The sequence below is a fragment of the Oscarella lobularis genome, chromosome 18 (genome assembly GCF_947507565.1).
Source record: "Oscarella lobularis chromosome 18, ooOscLobu1.1, whole genome shotgun sequence".
Taxonomy (NCBI): Eukaryota; Metazoa; Porifera; class Homoscleromorpha; order Homosclerophorida; family Oscarellidae; genus Oscarella; species Oscarella lobularis.
Genome location: NC_089192.1, coordinates 2178757 through 2206129, shown reverse-complemented (window position 1 = coordinate 2206129; position 27373 = coordinate 2178757). Strand labels below are relative to the sequence as shown.

General features: G+C 45.3%; 2 protein-coding genes across 2 annotated transcripts; both read right to left on the bottom strand.

Moving 5' to 3' along the window:
* Positions 1–379: 379 nt before the first annotated feature.
* Positions 380–24773, bottom strand: LOC136198185 (uncharacterized). The gene is made up of 91 exons (XM_065988091.1): positions 24105–24773; positions 23833–24057; positions 22936–23784; positions 22683–22874; positions 22076–22621; positions 21804–22028; positions 20908–21756; positions 20657–20848; positions 20113–20586; positions 19871–19984; positions 19695–19808; positions 19528–19641; positions 19366–19479; positions 19197–19310; positions 19015–19128; positions 18843–18956; positions 18667–18780; positions 18503–18616; positions 18341–18454; positions 18165–18278; positions 17994–18107; positions 17833–17946; positions 17664–17777; positions 17490–17603; positions 17318–17431; positions 17148–17261; positions 16985–17098; positions 16823–16936; positions 16654–16767; positions 16472–16585; positions 16300–16413; positions 16136–16249; positions 15970–16083; positions 15797–15910; positions 15619–15732; positions 15456–15569; positions 15288–15401; positions 15112–15225; positions 14940–15053; positions 14713–14886; positions 14478–14591; positions 14314–14427; positions 14144–14257; positions 13976–14089; positions 13811–13924; positions 13647–13760; positions 13473–13586; positions 13302–13415; positions 13138–13251; positions 12953–13081; positions 12664–12897; positions 11766–12614; positions 11516–11707; positions 10653–11456; positions 10377–10510; positions 10011–10319; positions 8602–9961; positions 8305–8553; positions 7857–8226; positions 7648–7805; positions 7472–7591; positions 7306–7425; positions 7123–7248; positions 6947–7069; positions 6756–6890; positions 6592–6705; positions 6314–6541; positions 6141–6254; positions 5985–6095; positions 5819–5932; positions 4416–5770; positions 4307–4360; positions 4150–4256; positions 3983–4087; positions 3816–3925; positions 3675–3762; positions 3532–3622; positions 3382–3473; positions 3246–3329; positions 3055–3195; positions 2874–2985; positions 2712–2815; positions 2272–2659; positions 1918–2219; positions 1789–1864; positions 1678–1734; positions 1514–1612; positions 1235–1459; positions 875–1172; positions 586–823; positions 380–530 (listed from the first exon to the last, which is right to left on the bottom strand). Exons 1-91 carry the CDS (start codon positions 24133–24135, stop codon positions 512–514), a joined length of 18441 nt encoding a protein of 6146 aa, XP_065844163.1. The 5' UTR covers positions 24136–24773; the 3' UTR covers positions 380–511.
* Positions 24147–27373, bottom strand: LOC136198182 (proteoglycan 4-like). Its single transcript, XM_065988088.1, has 8 exons — positions 27184–27373; positions 26694–26759; positions 26525–26638; positions 26348–26461; positions 26162–26275; positions 25985–26098; positions 24226–25931; positions 24147–24194 (listed from the first exon to the last, which is right to left on the bottom strand). The coding sequence occupies exons 1-8, from the start codon at positions 27254–27256 to the stop codon at positions 24147–24149; spliced, it is 2349 nt and encodes a 782-aa protein (XP_065844160.1). The 5' UTR covers positions 27257–27373.

Sequence of the window (27373 nt, the reverse complement as noted above, 5' to 3'; positions counted from 1 at the left end):
TGCTTTGGAAAGCATCCTACTGATAAGCCGAAACGCGTTCGGCAAAAAAATACAGCAAAAGGACCCACTTCTTTGACCATTACCCGGATAACGACACAAAGTATTTATGATCTCCTAAACAGTATTGCTGATTGTTACAACTTCTACGTAAACACTCGTTCGTTGAGAGGTGACGCTTACAGTCTGTCTAGAGAGAAGTCGACAGCTAGCTGGTCCTTAGCTGGTCCTTCTAAAGAATTTATTTCTCAGAGCACGTCACGTGCTGTTAATGTTAATTGGCGCAGACACGTGAAGGGTCAACAGTTTTTCCTTCGGTTTCCTTGCAAAGCCACCCACCCTATATGGAGAAACGTTGCGAGAGAAGGCATGCACAGGGACATGTTGCGCAAAACATCCAATGCATCATCACTTCAGCAGACGAATAATGACCTAAAACAGAAGTTACTACTCAGGCGCAAAACAACAACAAAAACAGCGAATAAGCATTCAGCGTGAAGTTTCTGGTCACTGCTCAGTACCCATGACGAACTCTGAAATAAAGATATAATACGTGAGTGATATAAATTCTTAAAAAATACACAGCACCTTTTGTGACGCCAACCAATCACTGCTGCGGCGACAGCCGTAACAAAAATGACCAACATCGCGAAAGCCACGACAACCCAGTCGACGATAATCGTCTCCTCGTCAACGACAACGGCTTTCTTTCTTGATAAGGAAGATTTCTCATACGTCACGCCATACGTGCCAGTGACACGGCATGGCATTCCAGAAGAGTGAAACACGCCGTCGTCCTGCGACTGATTCGAGTCACACGGATCGACTATAGAGACAATATGCATAAAGACACGCAGACTAATAATTCACAATTTACCGTGATTATTATTCACGAACGTGAGTGTAATATCTTTTGCTCGAACTGGAGCCACGCCGCCAGGGTAGAAGGCGCCAGTTGGAAAAACGATTGCCAAAGTGCGATTGTCATCCCACAAGCCAACGGCAGGAACATCGTTCAAGTGTTTGGGTAAGAAGCTGATAAGTTTCATCAACTGAGATCGACTTAGAACTGGCGGCGTATTTGTGTCGTGTGAGAACTTGACAATAACAGTTGTGCCCGGAAGGACGTCGTCATTCGATGGCTCTTCGACTTGAACAGACGTCACTTGAACTCTCTAGAGAAATAGACAAAAAATTATTTTCAGAACGCTTCAATTTAATACTTAATTATACGAACCTTTCGCTTTTGACTGAACGCCTCCGTGCGCATATCTGCACTAAACTCTTTTTTCTCCTCCACGTCACGACGACGACGACGACGGCTGTTTTTCTCAGCAACGCATTCCATTCCACCTTGGATCAAGAAATCCGGTGGGTTGTCGTTGATAGTGATGATGTCTACATGTGAAACTGCACTGCTGTTTGCCGGTGGTTGCCCGTTGTCAACAACTGTAAAAACGATCTATTAAAGATGAAGGTTAATCGCACAATAGGAATTAAATATATGAAACCACACCTTGCGACCAATTTTCACAAGAGAAACGTCGCTGATGAAAATTGTTGGTTCGGCAGCCGCAGACGCGTAAAATAAACGTCCAACAACGCATGCATAAATCTACATTGAGAAAGAAAACATTGCTCAGTAGCACCATTGTGTAGAATGACGATTATATAACAGACCTTGCCACTGTCTTCACCGGTGAATGTGAGAAGTTTACTTGATCGATCGGGTTCATACTAACAAAAGACATCGTAATTACAAAATTACAATTTTGGATTTTTTATACACACCGTCAGGCCGGGACATCCTACCGGATTTCGTAGGAAAATGTACTCATTGGCATCAAGCTTGTCAGGATAAATTGATCTGCAAAAATATCTGATAATATTCACATAGATTTCGCCAGTGCAGTTTCTTACGTCAATTCCACTGTCATTTTGGAAATGCTGTTTCCTTCAATTGAATCGTCAATAAGGACGTCGTGTGGTCGACTGACGACGTGCTGGCCAACGTTCTGATTCTCTGTGAAGCTTATGCGATCGTCATTTCCTATCCCGACGCCCAAATCCAATTGCGGACCATCATTGACAAAGACGGTGGAGACGTTCACAAATACTGGCAAGCTTGCAGATCCCTCTTTGTCCCAAACAGTAACAGTGATCTGAGACAAGACTCTCGCTGGTTCAGAGGCGGTGTTGTCATACGTGGCCAAACGCAATATCTACAGTTAAAAAGGAAGGTAAAGAGAGAAACAAACGTACGCTAACTTGTACCTCAAGATAAGCAGCCAAAGAGGCGACGCCGCTCAGATAAACAACTTCCGTGCCCGATCCAACAATGGTCACTCCGTGTCCACTGGCAACGCCTCCATCGACGAGTATGATGTCTCCAGCACGAGACGAGCTGAATGAAAGCGTCGCATTGCCAGCAAAGAAACTGTCCACATCAATCAGTATAGTAGACATGGGAAAGATGGTTACAGGCGCTCCGTTCTCAATGTATGTAATCGAATGAGATCTATCTGCAGGTGAAGCAAACTGAGGAGGATGACTGGACTGCGAAAAACGTAGAATTGGACCGTCGTTCACAGGAGTGACCAAGATGCGAAGTATGGCTGGAGCGCTGCTGTTCTGCCCATCGTCCACAGTCACATAAGCCATTCTTTCAACACAAGTCATTTATGAAATCGCAATAAAAATTCTATAATAACCACCTTGTGTCTGACGAAAGATTGACAGGAGGGCTCAAATTGTTGACAAAACCGAAAGACGACAACACCATTTCGTAATATTTGATTCCAGCGCTTCCATATAGTCTCTGCGAAAGGACAAAAACATACAGAAAACGTCTCTGTACGGACACGCTTCAGGTGTACCACAAACTGATTTTGGCTGTCACTTTCTATATTTATACCAAAGGCCGCCGCAACAGACGAATTCAAAACCAACCCGTCACCATCGTGCCCATTCACAAGTCTAACCGTTGCTCTTTATCGAAAAAGAAAATATTGTTAAAATCGTCACGATAAGATGTTGAATTAATTAAAGAAGGATTACCCCGTCATGTTCACGTCATTGGCATCCGTTACGGTGACACTACCATTCGGGAGAAAACTTGGTGGATGTCCTTCTGTGTAAAGCAATTCGTCTTGGGTCAATGTTACGACCGGAGCAAGGTTAAAATCAATTAGCCGGACGCTGAAGAAAACGCTATAGAATTAATAATAGCCACTTTTTGGAAGACGCACAGAACAGTGGCAGTTGTCCTGAACTTCCCGTCAAATACTTCAAACTCGATAGTGACGTCGTCCAATCCTTCAAAATCCGATTCCCTGAAATTGAATATTATAAAACTTCACAGTAATTATCTATGCATTGCATTACGAATTATTGTATGTGACATTGTTGAGAAGAGCTTGAAAAACAACAGTCGATGCATTTCCAGTGAAAGAAATCAATTTCCCAGCCTCATTCACCTTGTAGAACGTTCGTAAATATAATTGCGGCGAACTAAACGCTGCTCAGAACTTTTACCTCTGTCTCAACTACTTCACTGTTATCATTAATTGACAAAATCCCACTTCCACTTGACAAAATTCTCGCCGTGGCAGATTGTATAAGATGGCTGAAAATATAAAATCAGTTAAACAAAGCAAAAAAATTAAATAAAATATTACATTTCATGATCCGGGTCCGTAAGAGTTAGTGAATTGCTGGTGACATCAATAGAAGTTTGACTGCCTTCCTCGTATCGTATAACAGGCGCTTCAAAAAGAAATTACAGTGAGTTGTTTCTATATCAGTAGCAAAAACTTTACTTCCGATTGTTAAGACAGGTGCGTCGTCGTTCTTTCCAACAAATCTAACTGTCACGCCGATCACAGGAGTAGAAAACCCGTTTGAATCAATGACCGTAACAAGAATTGTTCTAAAACAAAGGACAAAATAGTATAACAAGGAAAGCTATTCAATACGTATAAGATACCTTTGATAAAAATCCGGATCGCTTTCAGGGTTGACAAAGCCAATAGAAAGAAGTACGTGCGCCAAATTGCTTGGATTCGCGCCTCGTCGAACAATTATCCCTTTGCTAAAAATCATTTTAGAGCGTCAATCAATCTCTCAAAAAATCATTTTGCAATTTTAACGTACGCGCCAGAGGAAAGCGTGAATCGCGACGTAAGAAGCTCAAGGATGGCACTGCTTTCATCATTGTCAAGTCTTCCCACAAAAGCGGCTAGGTCTGGAACAAAGGAAACCTACGCAGAAATAATGTTAAAAAGCAAAACCTTCAAAAACCAGAACGCACAAATTCGAGCGAGCTCGCCGGATTCGTCAATTCAACGACTACTTCTCTCCAGTCCTTAAAAAGTCAATTAGCCAAATCGATATTAATAAATTTTCCTTAAGTTAAGAACCTCATTCCCCAATGCAGATGTGTCTAGATTCTCTTCTTTTGGTGCAAGCCAAACCCTCGAAAGTGGCTCACGAGACAGAACGGTTCGATTCAGTGTCGTATTATCAGCGACGTTAAAATCGACAGCAACGTGTTCGCATTCGCTTACTTCTCCCAGCGCCCCAGCACACGCAAAGAAATCAACGACTCTACACGTGTCGTTGCAGCCGTCACCGTCTTTTCCCGTTCCATTCAGCGTGTCACACTGCTCAAAAAACTCACGAATCCCATTTCCGCAATTGAAGCACTGACTAGGCCCGTTGAATTCGTCGTTGACCGGACACACAAAACCGTCTAGTATAGTGCAGCTGAACGAATCGCAGCCGAAGCCACTGGAACCGGAATCGCAATCTTCACCGGGAACTCGAATTCCATCGCCACAAATTTGGTTAAAACAATTGGTTAGTCCTCCCACTGGAACTTGGCACCCGAATCCATCCTCGAGTACGCAAGCGGACGAGCAACCGTCTCCGTCGACGTTGTTGCCATCGTCGCATTCTTCAGTTTCGACTTGGAGAATTCCATCACCGCACTCAGGACATTCAACGGTGACATTACTGTCACTCTGACTGTTATTAAGTGCTTGGCAATAATCGGTTAGACTGGTAGCATTGGTGCCATTGCTGAGAACCCCAAAAACACCTGATGTTTCGTTGACTGATCGGCGGAACCGGTTGCCACCGTTCCTTCGCCGACTTTCGCATTCCAACAATGCATCATTGCTTAACTGCAACGAAGAACCAGTTCCACTAACTAAGTCTTCTAATACCGATGTTAGCAGATTAATTATTGTTGGCGATCCCAAGTTCTGGGCAGTGTCAATCCGACCACATATCACAAAACCTTCCTTCTCCAAAACAGATTTAAGTTCACCAACGTCTGTTGAGTTAGCCGGACATGATCGCACAATGTCGAGCATTATGTCAAAGTTGACATCGCGATAAGTCGACGATTCCTCCAAAATGTCTCGCAAAGCTAACGCATCGCCCAGTTCAAAAATGGTATTGCAAAGATCGTCCTTCGGTACGCATTCTCCGAGGCCATTGAACAGACGATGGTCAACGAGACGGCATTCTTCGGCAAACGGCGTAACCGTGCGATTGACACCGTAAACGTCGGCAATAGTATTGCTCGTCAAGTTCGCCAGACAGATTAAGACTTTGCTCCCCCACGTGCCGAAGGCGCGACTTCCGCTTGCACGACAAGCAGGAGATAGGAACGTATCGATATAGTTGGGTGAGTCACAAGGAAAGACTCGTTGTGCGCACGAAATGAAATCGGGGCAGCTCTCAACGAGGGACGAACAGCGAGCTTCGCCTGAAAAGGGACGTTATACGTCAAAAAATGATTGTTTTGATTATGTACCTAGTTGGCATCGCAAACCGCCAAATTCTGGTGGGCAATTGCAAGTGAAACTACCGATATTGTCAGTACACGTTCCACCATTTTGACACGGACTTGGATCACATTCATTAATTTCTGAAATTAAAAACCCTTAATAACCTAAAAAGAATTAAATGACTATTCTCACCGGTTTCACAAAATGTGCCTGTGTAACCAGCAGAGCATTCGCAAAGAAATTCATTTACGAGATCGGAACACGTGCCATTTTGACACGGCATTGACAAACATTCGTCGATGTCTGCAATAAAAAATTACTATTTTCTACTTTTTTTAAAATCCTAACCTATGTCGCAGTAAGGTCCTGTGAATCCTTCAAGGCAATTGCACCTAAACTCAGAAATAAAGTCTTCGCAACTTCCACCATTGCGACAAGGACTGCTTTCGCATTCATTGATGTCTGAAACATATAGAATTCAGCCGTCAATCAAAAGAGTAGCCACTTCAAACTCGACTCACTTATATCGCATGTACGACCCGTAAAGCCTAGACTGCAGTTGCACGTGAAATCGAGAAATAGATCATTGCACGTTCCACCATTAAGACACGGATTGGTCGAGCACTCATCCGTATCTTCGTTACACGTATCTCCCGTAAAACCAGGAGGACAAGAGCAAAAGAAAGAGGCTCGCCGATCCTCACATGTACCTCCATTTGTACATGGCATAGAAAGACACTCGTTCAAATCTATAATTGAACAGTACTTTAACACAAGATGAAACTGCGCTAATTCGTACCATTTTCGCATTGAGATCCAACGAATCCAGACGAACATGAGCACGTGAACGTGCCTAATTTGTCAGTGCACACCGCTCCGTTTAGACAAGGACTCGATGCGCAATCGTCAATAACTAATCGAAATCTACTAACAAACGTTTCATTGGAGAAGGCGTCAGTGTACCTGCACACGTTCCGTTGAATTCCTCTGTTAGAGGAGGACAAGTGCAATCGAAGCTTCCTTCAACGTTTGTGCACAACTGTCCAATAATCGGGCACGCGCTTCCGTTGTTGCTTGCTTCTATGCACTCGTTTATGTCTAGAAACAAGCAATGGATAGGAAGAAAGCCCAAAATAACAAAACCTTTGACTAACCAGAGCAACTGTGTCCGTCAGGTGCTAAGCGGAATCCAAGACTGCACGAACAGACAAAACCTCCTTCCACATTAGTGCAGATGTCATCACAGTTTTCCAGTCCTTCATCGCATTCGTTAACATCTAAAAGATACAAATTAGACGACAGTCACCCTCAAAATATTGCCACAATATACCAGAGCAACTTTGCTTATCGACATCTAATAGAAATCCTTTGAAACAACTACACGTTTCCGATCCATCAGTGACATTTCTTGAGCAGATCTGCTGACAAGGATTTGGGTTCGTGCAATTTTCAGTAGCTAGAGAAATCAAGAAACGGTAGTTAGGTGCCAAAACTTCTAAGAAGAAAAACGTACGAATGCACGATTCGTTGTCACCACCGAGTATAAAACCATCAAAGCAGCCACAAGAAAATGACCCTGGAGTATTCAAACACAGCTGTTGACAAGGTCTCAGTTCATTGCATTCGTCAACATCTAATACACAATACCACTAATATATACTACAATTGACAGCTTTTACCAGTGCATTCAAAACTATTCTCCAATCGAAATCCGCCAGTGCACTCGCAGCGAAAAGAAGGAGCTTCATTGATGCACGTCTGGTTGCAGTTGTCCAAATTTTCTTCACATTCGTCGATATCTGAACACGCGACGACGGTCAAGATAAAGCAATACCATAAACGAAAAACAACTTACCAACACACTTTCCACCCTCAAGTTCACTGCCGTCAGGACAGTCCGTGCAATTTGCACCCGTCCCAGGAGCAGGAATGTCTGTGCAATTAGTGCCAATCGGACAGCCCGGATCGAGGCACCCGTTCTGGTCAACGTCACAGAAACTTCCTTTCCAACCTAAAATGAGATTTCAGTAATAAACTAGAACCATTAGTCGAATGCTCTTTCCTTGACCGCATTGACAGTCTTCCAGTATAAACCCATCGTCACCACCGTCGGTATCAACTTCCATACATTGTGCTCCGTTTTGCAAAGCGCAGGGGCAAAGTCTCACTAGGAGTCGAAGTTCGCTAACGGCACCTTTACTATCATTGGCGATGATAGTGAAACTGACAGAACCGACGTCTCCAGGCGTCCAACGCAATTGGTACTCGCTTCCGTCGTTTTCCAACGTAAAATCGCTCTCATATGGACTCCGTTCAATAGACACAGTGAAATTATCTCCGACATCAGTAACGTTAAAGTGATACACAGACTCGACGTAAAGTTGAGCTCTAAACGTACCGTTGTCGGCGCCGACTATATCAGGAGGATCATTCACTAAAACGCAGAAAGTGTAAGTGTAACAGATTATGCGTCATGTACATATATAAAGAGAGTGGCTCCTGAACAACTCACTTTGGATTACAGATGCTTCTGCTACGCCAGCGCGACCTTGAAGAGTCGTCAGAGCGACATCTTCGCTTCCAGTCTCTAAAAGATCGAATAGACACGGTGGATCGCTGTTACACTGATCTCTTTGGGCGGATGTGTAGCGACTCTGCGGTACTTCATCAATAAAAGTAGGTTCGTGATCGGGATCAGAGAACGTAGATACGCTTTCTCCCACTTCGTAGTAGAACAAAGATTCCGCCTGCGTCAGTTGCCCTATACCATTTCATTAAAAAAATTATATACATAACTTATGGTACTTACATGTTTTTCCGAATAGGTTGTGAATTTCTCGGCTTGTTGAGTTAACGGAGATTTCCTCGCCCGAACGAGACACAAAATCATTGGTCTTATCTCCGTCCCATCGACCGACCAAACCTCGCGTTTCACCTTGAAACGAATCCGGTAACCCCAAGACATATGACAAAAGACCACTTCGTGCCGTTATACTAACAGTAACCTCGGATGAGAACGACATGACAAGCGATCCATTCTCTTCCCCACGTGACAAAATAACGTTGTCCAATAAGAGAACGCCATTGGGCGCTAATTCGGAGAATTCATCTGACACGTCGCGCCACGACGATCCATCAAACGCGCTAAGTGATTCCGTCAGCGGAGCGTCAGAAGCGTAGCAGCAAACCATGATGCGGAGTTCTGTCGCCGAAACAAGGCCCACGTGTACTGTTGTCGAGCCATCATCGCTACCAGTCGAAAATTGCCGTCCGACGAATGCCGAAAATTCAGTTGCCGTCGAGTTGTCAAAAAGCTGTGTCCGACCCTGGAACTCAAATCGATTGTCGGCTGATTTGAAGACGCGATATTCGCCGAGTCCGTTGAATGTATACTCGTTGCCGTCTAGTGTCGTGAAATGGGGTTCGCCAAATCCCCAGACGAAAAAGATTGGAAATCGTCTGATGCACGTCCGCGGTGGCGGACGTCGCTCGAAGTACAGATTGCAGAGATCTGTATCAAAGCAACATTGTCGATACGGTATCACGTCGAATTGTTCATGATTTAACAGATTGAAAAACGAGTGAAATCGATTGGCTGAGCCAGCCAAAGGTGGCTGGGTAATCAACCTTCCACCTCCAACCCCGAAGAAGAAAAACGGAATGAAAAAGAAGAAATTCGAGCGATAACAGCATTCCGCTTGTTGACCGTTGACACCACCAAAGAACGAGACAAAGCACACTCGACCGCGCGCCTGATCTTCGGCAGAGAAAACTTGAACAAATCTGAAATCTGTACGTGCTTGAAACAACGTGCACGGACACGGTTGAACAAACAGATGCCAAAATGGGAACGATCCATATAGAGCAATGTCTCGGAAATACCAATCAAGACAGGGGCCTCGATTTTCACATCGATTCCCCGCCAGCGAGACTCGATACAGGTACCGACCAGTAATGCCAACGTTCGACAAGGAAGCGACTGAAAGAACAGAGACCGTACCAGATAACGGATGACTTTCAAAAGTGCTCAAATCATTCGCCATGTATCCGACGACCGCCGGATTTTGACCGGGACGACCGATCCACTGAAGTCGATGGTCGATCGGGTAATTGAATAGTACATACGTCGTACGCTCGTCTGAGACGATCACAACTTGGAACGTATTGCGCTGAAAAACATATTCAAATATTTGCATTTAGTATAGCCTCTTTTTTTACCAGTGACGAAAGAGTGTCCTGGAAGTTGGGTCGACCGTCTGGAAAGTTCGGTACGCGATCCCACGTCGCAACGAGACCCCACGTGGCGATAAACGTTGTGCCGGTAAACGTTTTCACGTCGTCACTTGCTCGTTGAAGTATTTCTGACAGAGAATTTGTGTAGACTTGATAGAAAACGTTGCCGTCGCGACGCGTATCGACATCGGCCCAAAATGGCGCCGCAATGGACGGGAAACCTGACACTGGTAATTGTTCTGGAAAGGCGCTGGCGAAAGCTTCGTCAAATGATACAAGCCCGTTGTTAGAGACCTATACAAATGAAGCAACAAATTCAAAGAAACGATCACTATAAAATGAAGTACGTACGTAGGCGAAACGATGTCTTGCTCTTCCAAAAGGAAAACACGCGGGTAAGAAAATGGGAGGAGATGTAGAGTCGTCAGATCTTGGAAGTCTGCTGTCGCCCTGACCTGGGCCAAACGGATAAAGATTCGGATCCTCTGAAAAAAAAACACAAAATAATATTAGGTCAAATATATCATGACGTTTCTAAGTGGAGCTTAAAGTTGGATTATACGGTAAGTTTTAATTTAATTTGTTGTTTATGCTAGGTAAAGTAAAGTCCTCTTAGGATCTCCGTACCTATTTCACAACGATCTCCCGCAAATATTCCTACGCAGGTGCAGAAAAACGAGCCAGGAAGGTTGGTGCATGTTCCACCATTCTGGCAGGGATTGAAAAGACATTCGTTAATATCGCCTGTTGTTGGTTCCAGTGTAGTCGGTCCCGGAGTCGTTGGCTCAGCTGTAGTTGGACCAAATGTCGTGGGCTCAGCAGTAGTAGGAGCTTTGGTCGTTGCATCTGGTGTAGTCGGTTCTAGAGTAGTTGGCTCAGCTGTAGTTGGACCAAATGTCGTTGGCTCAGCAGTAGTAGGTGCTTCGGTCGTTGCTTCTGGTGTAGTCGGTTCTAGAGTAGTTGGCTCAGCTGTAGTTGGACCAAATGTCGTGGGCTCAGCAGTAGTAGGAGCTTCGGTCGTTACTTCTGGTGTAGTCGGTTCTGGAGTTGTTGGCTCAGCTGTAGTTGGACCAAATGTCGTTGGCTCAGCAGTAGTAGGTGCTTCGGTCGTTGCTTCTGGTGTAGTCGGTTCTAGAGTAGTCGGCTCAGCTGTAGTTGGACCAAATGTCGTGGGCTCAGCAGTAGTAGGAGCTTCGGTCGTTGCTTCTGGTGTAGTCGGTTCTGCAGTAGTTGGCTCAACTGTAGTTGGACCAAATGTCGTGGGCTCAGCAGTAGTAGGCGCTTCGGTTGTCGCTTCTGGTGTAGTCGGTTCTGGAGTGGTTGGCTTAGCAGTAGTAGGAGCTTTGGTTGTCGCTTCTGGTGTAGTTGGCCCTTCTGTCGTTGGTTCCGGTGTAGTCGGTCCCAGAGTCGTTGGCGCCGCTGAAATTGGTTCTGCAACAAAAAGATAAAAATTCAAATATCAATCGAAGAATAGTTTGCGTTCAACTTACGACAAACGGGACTCGGACCAGACCATTGCCCAGTTTCAAGACAGGTAAGTTCCCTTTCGCCAAACAGAACGAAACCCCATTGACATGAAAACGTTGCCGTAGCCACAAAAATAACAGAGCCATAAACAGAAACTGTCTTCGGCTGAACAACGAATCCATTCTCCGGAGCATCCAACAGCCCACAATCGACAACTACATAGACAAAAAGTTAGTTCAAGGCATAACAACAAAGAAACAAAAAAACTCTTACAGAGAATGCTCACTTCCTCACACTGACCAACCAAACCAATTAAATTAGGAGTCCAGAGAAGCGAATTAAGCGGGCAAAATGACGGAAGGAATGAACCAAAGACAATCACTTCGCCGCTGTCGTAAGAAAGGAAAGAATGAATCACCTGAATCGCGTTCAGCTCTTCTCTTTTCGCTTCCAAGCACGTTTTCCCGGTCGGTGCTGTCGGAACTGACGCGTAGTAATTGTACGAGACTCCTTCAATGTTAACCAAAGCGCCAGAGAGCGGCAAAGGAGCGCCTCCATTCTGAATATGACTCACGTTAACGTTGATACAGTTCTTATCGGTCCACGGTCTATCGCAATTCCACCAGCTCAAGTGACTTGCAGTAAAATTCCACGAAATATCACCTTCAGGAGACACGGAAACGGTGCCGTTACCTTCTTCTATCCAAATGCCGCGTTCTTCGTCAAACGACCACGCGGGAATTAACTCGCCGTCAGTGACATTTGCTGTATTGTTCAGCTGAAAAACAAGCTCAACATATCGATTTAAACCGACTATTTCATTCGTATTGGCGTTTGTAATGACTATGTCAGCGAGTGCCAAACTGTCGAGATACGCACGATTTCTTGTGGACAATCTTTCAGCGAAAAGTTGAGGAGCAAGCGTTACTCCGTCGAAAGGATCAATGACATTCAAGCTGAACCGCAAAGGCGTTCCTGTCGGAACAGCCAGAGCGTCAGTCGGAAAGTGAAGAGTGAGAGACTGTGAAAATTTTGTGGCAACCACGGAAAACGGAGACGATGCGTCGTAAACGATTTCATCTTCCTCCAGTCGTCGCTTCAAAGAAATAAAGAAAGAATGTCCTATAAAACACGTAACGTACATAGAAAAAAATGACTTCTGACTACGTACCTGGAGAGCAATACGAATAGTACGATCTAGACACCGTAGAATAGTCTGGAGCTTGGACAAGTAGTAAAAGAGTAGCCTCGAAGGAAATTTCCACTTCGGCGATGCCTAGTATCGAATCAACTGACACGTTGGTGATCAATGGATACACGCTTTCAGCATTGACAACAAAAACGGAAATCTTTGCTGAGAGAACGCTCAGCCGCGTATCGCTGTCAACAGGAAGAACACTGATATCTAAATAAAGTGTTAGAGAAAAGAAGAAAGAAACAACCGAACGCCAAAAAATTACTGGTGCAAACAGCCGAAATTTCGCAGTTGTTGCCTGTATAACCGGGAAAACACACGCACGTATATTCGTCAATGCCGTCGGTACAGGTGCCTCCATTTTGACAAGGAAACGACGCACACTCGTCGAAGTCTAACAAAAGAACCATAAACATAAAATCATTTCCGATCCAACCGAGATAATGTCACTTGTTTGGCATTGGCCTCCAGTGTAGCCTGCCATGCATTGGCAAGTGAAATAGTCAATTTCATCAAAACACGTTCCCCCGTTCTCGCAAGGCAAAGATGCACATTCGTCAATGTCTAAGTTAGAGAATAGATTAAAGCTACACGTTGTAGCACATTTCGCTCACTCGTTTCGCATTGGTCGCCTGTGTATCCTGCAAAGCATTGACAAGTGAAATAATTAACCCCATCAATGCACGTTCCGCCATTGGAGCACGGAAAAGATGCACACTCGTTAATATCTTAAGAAGACAAGAGAAAATACAACTTTTTACTTTTTTTAAACAATGAACTCTCACCCGTCTCGCAATCGTCTCCGGTAAAGCCCATCAAACACTGGCACGTGTACATGTCATCACCATCGATGCATGTTCCGCCGTTTTCGCAAGGCAAAGATGCACATTCATTGATGTCTAGAATATCGTCACAGAATAAGAGAACGTTTCATCCTCTAAACAACAAGTAAATCTCACTCGTCTCGCATACGTCTCCAGTGTATCCGCTCCTGCAAAGGCAACTGAATGCGTCGATTTCGTCGATGCAAGTTCCGCCATTTTGGCAGGGAGCAGACAAACACTCGCCAATATCTACAAAAATCGAAATCCCTATCAACGTACACGAAAAGAAAGAATCGTACTCGTTTCGCAGTTGTCGCCGGTATGACCGGGAATGCACACGCACGTATGTCCGTCAATGCCATCAGTACAGGTGCCTCCATTTTGACAGGGATAAGAAGCGCAATCGTCAAAATCTAGATGAAAAATGTAAAAGCTGAATATGATCAGACCCAAAACTCCCTCACTCGTTTCGCATTGGTTTCCGGTGTAGCCTGCCATGCAATGACACGTAAAATAGTCAATTCCATCGACGCAAGTTCCGCTGTTCTCACAAGGATAAGACCCACATTCGTCGACATCTGAATAAATAAAAACTCTCTATGGACGAAATTGTAGAAAATCGCTATAATTACTTGTCTCGCATTGGTCTCCGGTGTAGCCTGCAACGCACTGACACGTGAAATAGTCGATTCCATCGATACAAGTCCCGCCGTTTTTGCAAGGTATAGACGCACATTCGTCGATGTCTGAATTAGAAAAGAAGCAATAAAATGTACCAACAATATCACCCACAAACTCTCACCGGTCTGGCAGTACTCTCCAGTGTAGCCCGGAGGACAACCGCAAGTGAAATAGTCAATATAGTCGTAGCACGTTCCTCCGTTCTTGCATGGAAAAGACGCACACTCGTCAATATCTAAGATTGAGAACAATATAATGATAAACGCTACAATAAGTATTGCTAACTCGTCTCGCAGTGGTCCCCTGTGAAGCCCCCTATACACTGACAAGTGAAATAGTCGATTCCATCGATGCACGATCCTTCGTTCTCGCAAGGCGAAGAACCACATTCGTCGATATCTAAGGTAGAGAATAGATTAACACTTCTAGATTTTTATAACAGAATAACGCAATAAAATATCTTTGTTGCGGTCAACCAGACTCGCTAATACATGTATGTCATATTAGAAACAAGCAGTACCTGTTTCACAGTGAACTCCAGTGAAACCAGCTATGCAATCACATTTGAATCCATAACCGTCTTCGATACACGACCCCGAATTTTGACATGGCATTGAAAGGCACGCATTTCGTAGTTTTGGCTTTGGCGGTGGAAGCAAGAAAGCGGGCGGTGGCGTGCACTTAATACATAGCTCTACAGTAGGTAGTTAGAGTACAAATACATGATATTATCAGAAACACACTTACTCGTTTCGCATTGGTTCCCGGTGTAGCCTGTCATGCACTGACACGTGAAATAGTCTATTCCATCGATGCACGTTCCACCATTGGTGCACGGAAACGATTCACAATCGTCAATATCTAAAGACAAAAGGAAAAACTTGGTAAGAGAAAATAATCATAACCCATAGACCCTCACTCGTTTCGCATTGGTCTCCTGTGTAGCCATCCACGCATTCACACGTGAATATGTCAACTCCATCGATGCAACTTCCTCCGTTTTCGCAAGGCAAAGACGCACATTCGTCAATGTCTAGAAAATTCACGAGAATAGCAACGGTTCTCACACCTCCGCAAAACTGTATTTTTTCTCACTTGTCTCGCATAACTCTCCAGTATATCCGCTAACGCAAATGCACGTGAAAGCGTTGATGTTGTCAATGCAGGTTCCGCCATTCTGGCACGGAACAGACAAACACTCGCCAATATCTAGAAATAAATAAATGACTCTAATACGGTAACTCAAAATCACTAGAAGAATACTTGTTTCACAGTTGTCACCGGTATGACCGGGAACGCACACGCACGTATAATCGGCAATGCCATCGGTGCATGTGCCTCCACTTTGACAAGGATAAGACGCGCACTCGTCAAAGTCTAAACCAAAGAAAACTATTTTACCAGATTTAACAAGAAATGCACCCACTCGTTTCGCATTGGTCTCCGGTGTAGCCTGCCACGCACTGACAAGTGAAATAGTCAATCTCATCTGTGCACGTTCCCCCATTGACGCACGGATATGAAGCACATTCGTCAATGTCTGACAAAAGAACAAAAAACGCAAAAGTAATAATGTTCAAACTTCTTGACCAACAAACTCTCACCCGTCTCGCACTCGTCTCCGGTGTAGCCTGACAAACACTGACACGCGTACATATCATCTCCATCGATGCACGTTCCACCGTTTTTGCAAGGCAAAGATGCGCATTCGTCGATGTCTAGAAAAATATCACAAAAATGAAATGCTCTCTGTTGTAAACAACGTAATGAATCTTACTCGTTTCGCATAAGTCTCCTGTGTATCCACTCATGCAAATGCACGTGAATGCGTTAACTTGGTCGAGGCAAGTTCCGCCATTCTGGCAGGGATTAGACAAACACTCGCCGATATCTAACATCGAAATCATTTAAACGTAGCCTCAAAACATTAGAAGTGATGTTACTTGTTTCGCAGTTGTCGCCGGTATGACCGGGAACGCACACGCACGTATAACCGTCAATGCCATCAGTGCATGTTCCTCCACTTTGACAAGGATAAGACGAGCACTCGTCGAAGTCTACACCAAAACAAAATTAAATCCACAGATACAACGAAGAACGCACTAACTCGTTTCGCATTGGTCTCCGGTGTAGCCATCCACGCATTGACAAGCGAAAGAGTCTACTTCATCAATGCACGTTCCTCCGTTCTCGCAAGGAAAAGATGCACATTCGTCGATATCTGAATAAAGAGAACGTCTTTTTAATTAAATAAGATAGCTTAAGAATGCAAAGATTACCAGTTTCGCATCGATCTCCGGTGTAGCCTGAAATGCACTCACATGTGAAATAGTCAATTCCATCAATGCATGTTCCTCCATTGGTGCACGGAAAAGATTCACATTCGTCAATATCTGAAGACGAGAAGAAGAACCCAATACCCTAAATTGAATTATTAAAATCATGAACCGCTAACTCTTACTCGTTTCGCATTGGTCTCCGGTATAACCAGCCATACATTCACACGTGTACACGTCAACTCCATCGACGCAAGTTCCTCCGTTTTCACAAGGCGAAGACGAACATTCATCAATATCTAGAAAATTCACGCGAAGGTTCACGAACATCGACGAATAACTATAATTCCTCACTTGTTTCGCACACGTTTCCAGTATATCCGCTCATGCAAATGCACGTGAAAGCATTGATTTGATCAACACAGGTTCCGCCATTTTGACACGGATCAGACGAACATTCGACAATATCTAAAAAACCCAACTGAGAACGTAAACTTAAAAACCTTAGAAAAAAACCTGTTTCACAGTTGTCGCCGGTATGACCAGCAACGCACAGGCAAGCATAGCCGTCAATGCCATCTGTGCATGTGCCTCCACTTTGACAAGGATATGACGCGCACTCGTCGAAGTCTAAACAAAAAGATATCAAATCAACAGAGACAATCAGAAATGCACTCACTCGTTTCGCATTGATCTCCTGTGTAGCCTGCCATGCACTGACAAGTGAAATAGTCAATCTCATCTATGCACGTTCCCCCGTTTTCGCAAGGATAAGAAGAGCATTCGTCGATATCTAAAGAAAAATTAATTTTTTTTCACTAATACACATTGTCCAACAACAAAATTTACTAGTTTCGCATTGGTCTCCGGTGTAGCCTGTCATGCATTGACAAGTGAAATAGTCCACTCCATCGATGCACGTTCCGCCATTGGTGCACGGAAAAGATTCACATTCGTCAATATCTGAAGACGAGAAGAAAAACTAAATAAGAGAAATAAATCATGACAAATAATCGCTCACTCGATTCGCATTGGTCTCCCGTGTAGCCAGCCAGACATTCACACGTGAACATGTCAACTCCGTCGACGCAACTGCCTCCGTTCTCGCAAGGCGAAAACGCGCATTCGTCAATGTCTAGAAAACTCACGAGATAAGCAAAGGTTTACACACCTTCACGAAACTATATCTCCTCACTCGTCTCGCATACGTCTCCAGTATATCCGCTAACGCAAATACACGCAAAAGCGTCGACGTCATCAATGCAGGTTCCGCCATTATGGCAAGGCTCAGACAAACATTCACCAATATCTAGAATAAAACACATGACGCTAATACGTAACTTAAAAGCATTAAAAAAGAATACTTGTTTCACAGTTATCGCCGGTATGACCGGGAATGCAGAAGCACGTATAACCGTCAATGCCATCAGTGCATATGCCTCCACTTTGACAAGGATAAGAGGCGCACTCGTCGAAATCTAAACAAAAAAATTAAATCCACAGATCCAACGAAGAACGCACTCACTCGTTTCGCATCGGTCTCCAGTGTAGCCTGCCATGCACTGGCAAGTGAAATAGTCAATTTCATCTATGCAAGTTCCTCCATTTTCGCAAGGAGAAGAAGAGCATTCGTCGATATCTAAAATAATAATTTTTTCTTTCACTAAAACACATTTTCGAAAAAATAAATGAGTACTAGTTTCGCATTGGTCTCCGGTGTAGCCAGCCAAGCACTGACACGCGTACATGTCAACTTCGTCAATGCAACTCGCTCCGTTCTTGCAAGGCGAAGACGAACATTCATCAATATCTAGAAAATTCACGAGATAAGCGAAGGTTCACGAACATCGACGAAAAACTATAATTCCTTACTTGTCTCGCACACGTTTCCAGTATATCCGCTCATGCAAATGCACGTGAAAGCATTGATTTGATCAACACAGGTTCCGCCATTCTGACACGGATCAGACAAACATTCGCCAATATCTAAGAAACCCAACTGAGAACGTAAACTTAAAAACCTTAGAAAAATACCTGTTTCACAGTTGTCGCCGGTATGACCAGCAACGCACAAGCAAGTATAGCCGTCAATGCCATCTGTGCATGTGCCTCCACTTTTACAAGGATATGACGCGCACTCGTCGAAGTCTAAACAAAAAAGATATGAAATCAACAGACACAAAAAGAAATGCACCAACTCGTTTCGCATTGATCTCCGGTGTAGCCTGCCATGCACTGACAAGTGAAATAGTCAATCTCATCTATGCACGTTCCCCCGTTTTCGCAAGGATAAGAAGAGCATTCGTCGATATCTATAGAAAAATTAATTTTTTCACTAATGCACATTGTCCAACAATAAAATCATTATCATTACTAGTTTCGCATTGGTCTCCGGTGTAGCCTGCAATGCACTGACACGTGAAATAGTCGATTCCATCGAAGCAAGTTCCGCCATTCTCGCAAGGAAAAGATGCACATTCATCGATATCTGAATAAAGAGAACGTCTCTTTAATTAAATAAGATAGCTTAAGAATGCAAAGATTACCAGTTTCGCATCGATCTCCGGTGTAGCCTGAAATGCACTCACATGTGAAATAGTCAATTCCATCAATGCATGTTCCTCCATTGGTGCACGGAAAAGATTCACATTCGTCAATATCTGAAGACGAGAAGAAGAACCCAATACCCTAAATTGAATTATTAAAATCATGAATAGTTAACTCTTACTCGTTTCGCATTGGTCTCCGGTATAACCAGCCATACATTCACACGTGTACACGTCAACTCCATCGACGCAAGTTCCTCCGTTTTCACAAGGCGAAGACGAACATTCATCAATATCTAGAAAATTCACGCGAAGGTTCACGAACATCGACGAATAACTATAATTCCTCACTTGTTTCGCACACGTTTCCAGTATATCCGCTCGTGCAAATGCACGTGAAAGCATTGATTTGATCAACACAGGTTCCGCCATTTTGACACGGATCAGACGAACATTCGACAATATCTAAAAAACCCAACTGAGAACGTAAACTTAAAAACCTTAGAAAAATACCTGTTTCACAGTTGTCGCCGGTATGACCAGCGATGCACACGCAAGTATAGCCGTCAATGCCATCTGTGCATGTGCCTCCACTTTGACAAGGAAATGACGCGCACTCGTCGAAGTCTAAACAAAAAGATATCAATCAAATCAACAGAGACAATCAGAAATGCACTCACTCGTTTCGCATTGATCTCCGGTGTAGCCTGCCATGCACTGACAAGTGAAATAGTCAATCTCATCTATGCACGTTCCCCCGTTTTCGCAAGGATAAGAAGAGCATTCGTCGATATCTATAGAAAAATTAATTTTTTCACTAATGCACATTGTCCAACAATAAAATCCTTATCATTACTAGTTTCGCATTGGTCTCCGGTGTAGCCTGCAATGCACTGACACGTGAAATAGTCGATTCCATCGAAGCAAGTTCCGCCATTTTCGCAAGGCGAAGATGCGCATTCGTCGATATCTGAAAAAGAGAATATAATGACACTAATTCGTGTTCAAAACAGATAAATGCAAAAACATTTTCGCAACGGACAAACAGATTCACTGTGATGTAGTACAAATTGTATAATAAAAACATGTGTACAGCACCTGTTTCGCAATGAATCCCAGTGAAACCAGCTACGCAATCACATCTGTATCCACACTCTTCTTCAGTACATGTCCCTGAATTTTGGCATGGCATTGAAAGACACTTCTTGAAAGGCTGTGGTTTTGGTGGCGGAGACAATGAGAACGGCGGCGGCTTGCACTTCATACATGGCTCCGGAGTTGTAGGAGCAGGAGTTGTTGCTTCTGGCGTAGTCGGTTCTGGAGGAGTAGTTACTTCTTCAGTTGTAGGAGCAGGAGTTGTTGCTTCTGGCGTTGTCGGTTCTGGAGGAGTAGTTACTTCTTCAGTTGTAGGAGCAGGAGTTGTTGCTTCTGGCGTAGTCGGTTCTGGAGGAGTAGTTACTTCTGGGGTTGCTGGACCAGGAGTAGTCGCGTTTTGCGCAGTTGATACCGGAGGAGTCGTTTCTAGCGTAGTCGGAGCCGTTGTCTGTGGTGCGGTCGGAGTAGCAATCAGCTCTGCAAAAAAAAGCAAAGAGTAAATTACCAACTCAATGACTCATCAATGACTCATCAGAGGTAAGCTTACGGCATGTCGGACTCGGTCCAGACCATAGTCCACTTTCAAGACAGGTAAGTAAAATTTCGCCAGAAAGATCAAATCCCCAATTGCACGAAAATCTTGCCGTAGCAACAACAGTAACAGTGCCATAAACGGACACCGTCGTAGGATGATCAACAGATCCATCTGCAGGATCATCTAAGGGCCCACAATCGGCAACTAATAAAAGAAAGTTAAATAAAAAAGCGCATCACAACAAAAAAAGGAATAATTCTCACAGAGTATGTACACTTCTTCGCATACACCACCAACGCCAAGAATGTTCGGAGTCCAGATAAACGAATTAAGCGCGCAAAATGACGGAAACGGTGAGCCGTAGACAAGCACTTTGTCGCTGTCGTAATCAAAAACAGAATGAATCACCTGAACCGTGCTCAGTTCTCCTCTCTTCGCTTCCAAGCACGTTTCCCCTGTCAGCGTAGTCGGCGTTTCCGCGTTGTAATTGTAGGAGACTCCTTCAATGCTGACCAAAGCGCCAGAGAGCGGCGATGGAGAGGCGTCTCCATTCCGAATATGTCTCACGGTAACGTTGATACAGTTTTTATCGGTCCACGGTCTATCGCAATTCCACCAGCTCAAGTGACTTGCGTTGAAACTCCACGATTTATCGCCTTCAGGAGACACTGAAACGGTGCCGTTACCTTCCTCCATCCAAACGCCGCGTGACTCGTTGAAAGACCACGCGGGAATTGACTCCCCGTCCGTTACATTTGCTGTGCCGTTGAGCTGGAAAACAAGCTCAACAGGTCGCTTCAGACCAACAGTTTCGTTTGTCGCGGCATTTGTAATTACAATGTCACCCAGTGCCAAACTGTCGAGATATGTTCGTTCTGCAGTAAATCTTTCGGCAAGTAGACGTGGAGCAAAAGTAACGTCATCAAATGGATCAATGACATTTAAGCTGAGCAGCAATGACGTTCCTGTCGGAACATCAAGAGCGTCCGGCTGAAAGTTGAGAGTAAGAGACAGCGAAAATTCTGTGGACACATGAGAAAACGACGACAACGCATCATATGTGAGTGGAACGATCTCCAGTCGCCGTTTCAAAACAATGACGATAGTATTTCCTATAAACATATAACTTTCTTAGGAAAATGCGAGCATTCGTGAATACCTGTATAGCAATACGAAACATAAATTCTCGACACTGTAGAATAGCCCGGTGCACGAACGACGAGAAGTAGAGTAGCCTCGAAAGAAATTTTCACTTTAGCTTCGCCATGAACCGCATGAACAGTGAACAGTGAATACACGCTTGCAGCACTGACAACAAAAACGGATACATAGGCTGGGTAAATAGGCTGGCGCGTATAGCAGTCAATGATAACAATGATGATATCTAAATATATATTCAAGGTAAAGAGGAAAAGATCATAAAATATTTACTGCTGCAATTAAGGGCTTCTGTTGGTGCTACTGATGAAGGCACTGCTGTTGTCGTTGGCTCCGGAGTTGTAGGAGGAGCCGTTGTTTCCGGAGGAGCCGTTGTTTCCGGAGGAGCCGTTGTTTCCGGAGGACCTGTCGTTTCCGGAGGAGCTGTTGTTTCTGGGGGAGCCGTTGTTTCTGGGGGAGCCGTCGTTTGCGGTGGACCCGTCGTTTTTGAAGGAGCCGTTGTTTCCGGAGGAGCCGTTGTTTCCGGAGGAGCCGTTGTTTCTGGGGGAGCCGTTGTTTCCGGAGGACCCGTTGTTTCTGGGGGAGCCGTTGTTTCCGGAAGACCCGTCGTTACTGGTGGAGCCGTTGTATCTGGAGGAGCCGTTGTTTCCGGAGGACCAGTTGTTTTCGGGGGACTTGTCGTTTCCGGTGGAGCCGTTGTTCCTGGAGGAGTCGTCGTTTCGGGAGATGTAGTTACGTTTTGCGCAGTTGATAGAGGAGGAGTCGTTTCTAGCGTAGTCGGAGCCGTTGTCTGTGGTGCGGTCGGAATAGCAATTGGCTCTGCAAAAAAAAACGAGAAAAAGTAGATTACCAACTCAAGGAAAGTCTGTAGTCAGCTTACGGCATATCGGACTGGGTCCAGACCATAGTCCACTTTCAAGGCAGGTAAGTTCAATTTCGCCAGAAAGATCAAACCCCAAATCGCACGAAAATGTTGCCGTAGCAATAACAGTAACAGTGCCATAAACGGACACCGTCGTACGATGATCAACAGAACCATCCGCAGGATCATCCAAGGGCCCACAATCGGCAACTAAAAAGAGAAAGCTTAATTAATCAGCGCATACTAAGAAAATAAAATGAGCAATTCTTACAAAGTATGTTCACTTCCTCACATTCACCACCAACGCCAAGTACGTTTGGAGCCCAGATAAACGAATTGAGCGCACAAAATGACGGAGACGGTGAACCGTATACGAGCACTTCGTCGCTGTCGTACTCAAAAACAGAGTGAATCACCCGAATCGTGCTCAGTTCTCCTCTCTTCGCTTCCAAGCACGTTTCCCCTGTCAGCGTAGTCGGCGTTTCCGCGTTATAATTGTAAGAGACTCCTTCAATGCTGACCAAAGCGCCAGAGAGCGGCGATGGAGAGGCGTCTCCATTCTGAATATGTCTCACGGTAACGTTGATACAGTTTTTATCTGTCCACGGTCTATCGCAATTCCACCAGCTCAAGTGACTTGCATTGAAACTCCATGAAATATCACCTCCAGGAGACACTGAAACTGTGCCGTTACCTTCTTCCATCCAAACGCCGCGTGATTCATTGAACGACCACGCGGGAATTGACTCGCCGTCCGTTACATTTGCTGTGCCGTTGAGCTGGAAAACAAGCTCAACAGGTCGCTTCAGACCAACAGTTTCGTTTGTCTCGGCATTTGTAATTACAATGTCACCCAGTGCCAAACTGTCGAGATATGTTCGTTCTGCGGTAAATGTTTCGGCAAGTAGTCGCGGAGCAAAAGTAACGTCATCAAATGGATCAATGACATTTAAGCTGAGCTGCAAAGACGTTCCTGTCGGAACATCAAGAGCGTCCGGTGGAAAGTTGAGAGTAAGCGACAGCGAAAATTCTGTGGACACATGAGAAAACGGCGATAATGAATTATATGTGAATGAGACGATCTCCAGTCGCCGTTTCAAAATAATGACGATAGTATTTCCTATAAACATATATCTTTCTTAGGCAAAATGCGAACATTTGTGAATACCTGTGTAGCAATACGAAACATAAACTCTCGACACTGTAGAATAGCCCGGTGCACGAACGACGAGAAGTAGAGTAGTCTCGAAAGAAACTTTCACTTCAGCTTCGCCATTAACCGAATATACAGTAATCAATGGATACACCCTTTCAGCACTGAGAACAAGAACGGATACATAGGCTGAGTAAATACGCTGGCGCGTATAGCAGTCAATGATAATAATGACGATTTCTAAATAAAGTGTTAGGGTAAAGAGGTCAAGAATAATAAATATTTACTGCTGCAATTAAGGGCTTTTGTTGGTGCCATTGATGAAGGCACTACTGGTGTCGTTGGTTGCGGAGTTGTGGGACCAGGAGTTGTTGCTTCTGGCGTAGTCGGTTCCGGAGGAGTTGTTACTTCTGGCGTAGTCGGTTCCGGAGGAGTTGGTGCTTCAGGCGTAGTCGGTTCCGGAGGAGTTGTGGCTTCTGGCGTAGTCGGTTCCGGAGGAGTTGGTGCTTCAGGCGTAGTCGGTTCCGGAGGAGTTGTGGCTTCTGGCGTAGACGGTTCCGGAGTTGTGGCTTCTGGCGTAGTCGGTTCCGGAGGAGTTGGTGCTTCAGGCGTAGTCGGTTCCGGAGGAGTTGGTGCTTCAGGCGTAGTCGGTTCCGGAGGTGTTGTGGCTTCTGGCGTAGTCGGTTCCGGAGGAGTTGGTGCTTCAGGCGTAGTCGGTTCCGGAGGAGTTGTGGCTTCTGGCGTAGTCGGTTCCGGAGGAGTTGTGGCTTCTGGCGTAGTCGGTTCCGGAGGAGTTGTGGCTTCTGGCGTAGTCGGTTCCGGAGGAGTAGGTGCTTCAGGCGTAGTCGGTTCCGGAGGAGTTGTGGCTTCTGGCGTAGTCGGTTCCGGAGGAGTTGGTGCTTCAGGCGTAGTCGGTTCCGGAGGAGTTGTGGCTTCTGGCGTAGACGGTTCCGGAGTTGTGGCTTCTGGCGTAGTCGGTTCCGGAGGAGTTGGTGCTTCAGGCGTAGTCGGTTCCGGAGGAGTTGGTGCTTCAGGCGTAGTCGGTTCCGGAGGAGTTGTGGCTTCTGGCGTAGTCGGTTCCGGAGGAGTTGGTGCTTCAGGCGTAGTCGGTTCCGGAGGAGTTGTGGCTTCTGGCGTAGTCGGTTCCGGAGGAGTTGTGGCTTCTGGCGTAGTCGGTTCCGGAGGAGTTGTGGCTTCTGGCGTAGTCGGTTCCGGAGGAGTAGGTGCTTCAGGCGTAGTCGGTTCCGGAGGAGTTGTGGCTTCTGGCGTAGTCGGTTCCGGAGGAGTTGGTGCTTCAGGCGTAGTCGGTTCCGGAGGAGTTGTGGCTTCTGGCGTAGTCGGTTCCGGAGGAGTTGTGGCTTCTGGCGTAGTCGGTTCCGGAGGAGTTGTGGCTTCTGGCGTAGTCGGTTCCGGAGGAGTAGGTGCTTCAGGCGTAGTCGGTTCCGGAGGAGTTGTGGCTTCTGGCGTAGTCGGTTCCGGAGGAGTTGTGGCTTTTGGCGTAGTCGGTTCCGGAGGAGTTGGCGCTTCAGGCGTAGTCGGTTCCGGAGGAGTTGTGGCTTCTGGCGTAGTCGGTTCCGGAGGAGTTGTGGCTTCTGGCGTAGTCGGTTCCGGAGGAGTTGGTGCTTCAGGCGTAGTCGGTTCCGGAGGAGTTGGTGCTTCAGGCGTAGTCGGTTCCGGAGGAGTTGTGGCTTTTGGCGTAGTCGGTTCCGGAGGAGTTGGTGCTTCAGGCGTAGTCGGTTCCGGAGGAGTTGTGGCTTCTGGCGTAGTCGGTTCCGGAGGAGTTGTGGCTTCTGGCGTAGTCGGTTCCGGAGGAGTTGGTGCTTCAGGCGTAGTCGGTTCCGGAGGAGTTGGTGCTTCAGGCGTAGTCGGTTCCGGAGGAGTTGTGGCTTCTGGCGTAGTCGCTTCAGGAGTTGGTGCTTCTGGCGTGTTTGATACCGGATGAGTTGTTGCTACCGGAAGAGTCGTTGCTTCTGGAGTAGTCGGTCCCGTTGGAAGAGTCGTTGTTTCGCAGTTTTCACCGGTATGACCTGAAATGCACGCGCACGTATATCCGCCAATGTCATCGGTACAGGTTCCTCCGTTTTGACAAGGATAAGACGCACAACCGCTAACGTCTAGATGAAATAAAAAATCATGATATCAGCAGAGCCAGCTGTAAAAATCCCACTCGTTTCGCAATAGTCTCCAGTGTAGTATGGAAGACAATGACAAGTGAAATAGTTAATATAGTCGTAGCACGTTCCACTGTTCTTGCATGGAAACGACGCACACTCGTCAATATCTATATTTAAAAACAAAAAATTAAATTATTTTGAAGGTAACATCATCATGAACAAACTGTCACCGGTCTCGCAGTACTCTCCAGTATAGCCAGAAGGACAATGACAAGTGAAATAGTTAATATAGTCGTAGCAAGTTCCTCCGTTCTTGCATGGAAGAGACGCACATTCGTCTATATCTGAAGACAGCAGGGATTTAATTAAAGAATTAAATAAGGCTGAAAATATATCAGCATCAACAAAACTCCTACCTGTCTCACAATAGTCTCCGGTGAAGCCGGGAGGGCATTGACAAACGTAATAGTTGGTATAATCGTAGCATGTTCCTCCGTTCTTGCATGGAAAAGAGGCACATTCGTCAATATCTGAATTATAAAAGTAACAAAAAATGCAACAAATTACAAATAATATCATCTAAAAACTCTCACCGGTCTCGCAATAGTCTCCAGTGTAGCCGGGAAGGCAATGACAAGTGAAAGAGTCAATCTCGTCGTAGCACGTTCCTCCGTTCTTGCATGAAAAAGACGCACAATCGTCAATATCTGAAAAAAAGTCAAATTACCGACGACATAAATCTCGACAAAGAACTTGTAGGACCAGGAGTCGTTGGTTCTGACGTAGTCGGTCCTGAAGGGATTGCAGGTGCGTCAGTTGTCGAGTTTTCTAGATAAAGACGCGCTAGTGTCATGTAAGCCCCACTTGAACATCAGATAGGTCGTTTCTGAATTTACCAAGCAGCTCAGGTACGAAAATATTAATGCATCACAAGCTTATGCTACCGTGGTACGTTCTACTTAGTAACTGAGCAAATTACGCAATTTCCTCTAATTATTGAGCACAGACGCCCACTTCCGCATTCGCCTTAATAAGGAATGCGGGCGGATCCTCTCAGGAATGCGCCTTTTTTTGAAGAATCGCGACGTAGGCCGGCGCTGGTTCAGACCATATAACTCTAACGTCGGGAAAAAATCAACTGGGATATAAAGAAAATAATGCAGAGAAATCGTCTGCCGGGAAGGAGACGCGATGAACGTTAAATCTACACTACTAGTCAGTGAAAGCGCGCGTGTGCATTCAATCGACTTGCCTTCGCCGTTGACTCCAAAAAGGGCGCCGCAGAGCAGAAAACACAGCCCCAACGGCACATTCGCAAGCAACATATTCGTCGCCTATTGAGCGGATTCCCAAAAGGGTCTTTGATTCTCGTTCCAAATGCGTAAAGCCGGTTTTTGAGGTTCTAAGAAGAAGAGAAATTGGCGTGCTGTGCAGATGATGCG

Coding starts and splice junctions, on each gene's coding strand:
- LOC136198185 (XM_065988091.1), bottom strand. CDS start 24,135: ATGGCACCAACAAAAGCCCTTAATTGCAGCA. Junction 16,414..16,471: donor CGGAGATCGATGCGAAACTG/GTAATCTTTGCA, acceptor CTCTTTATTCAG/ATATCGACGAATGTGCATCT. Junction 6,706..6,755: donor ATTCAACGGAACGTGTGCAG/GTACACTGACGC, acceptor GATTTCGATTAG/TTATTGACGATTGCGCATCG.
- LOC136198182 (XM_065988088.1), bottom strand. CDS start 27,256: ATGTTGCTTGCGAATGTGCCGTTGGGGCTGTGTTTTCTGCTCTGCGGC. Junction 26,639..26,693: donor GTCAGAACCAACGACTCCTG/GTCCTACAAGTT, acceptor ACTTTTTTTCAG/ATATTGACGATTGTGCGTCT. Junction 26,276..26,347: donor CGGAGACTATTGTGAGACAG/GTAGGAGTTTTG, acceptor TGCTGTCTTCAG/ATATAGACGAATGTGCGTCT.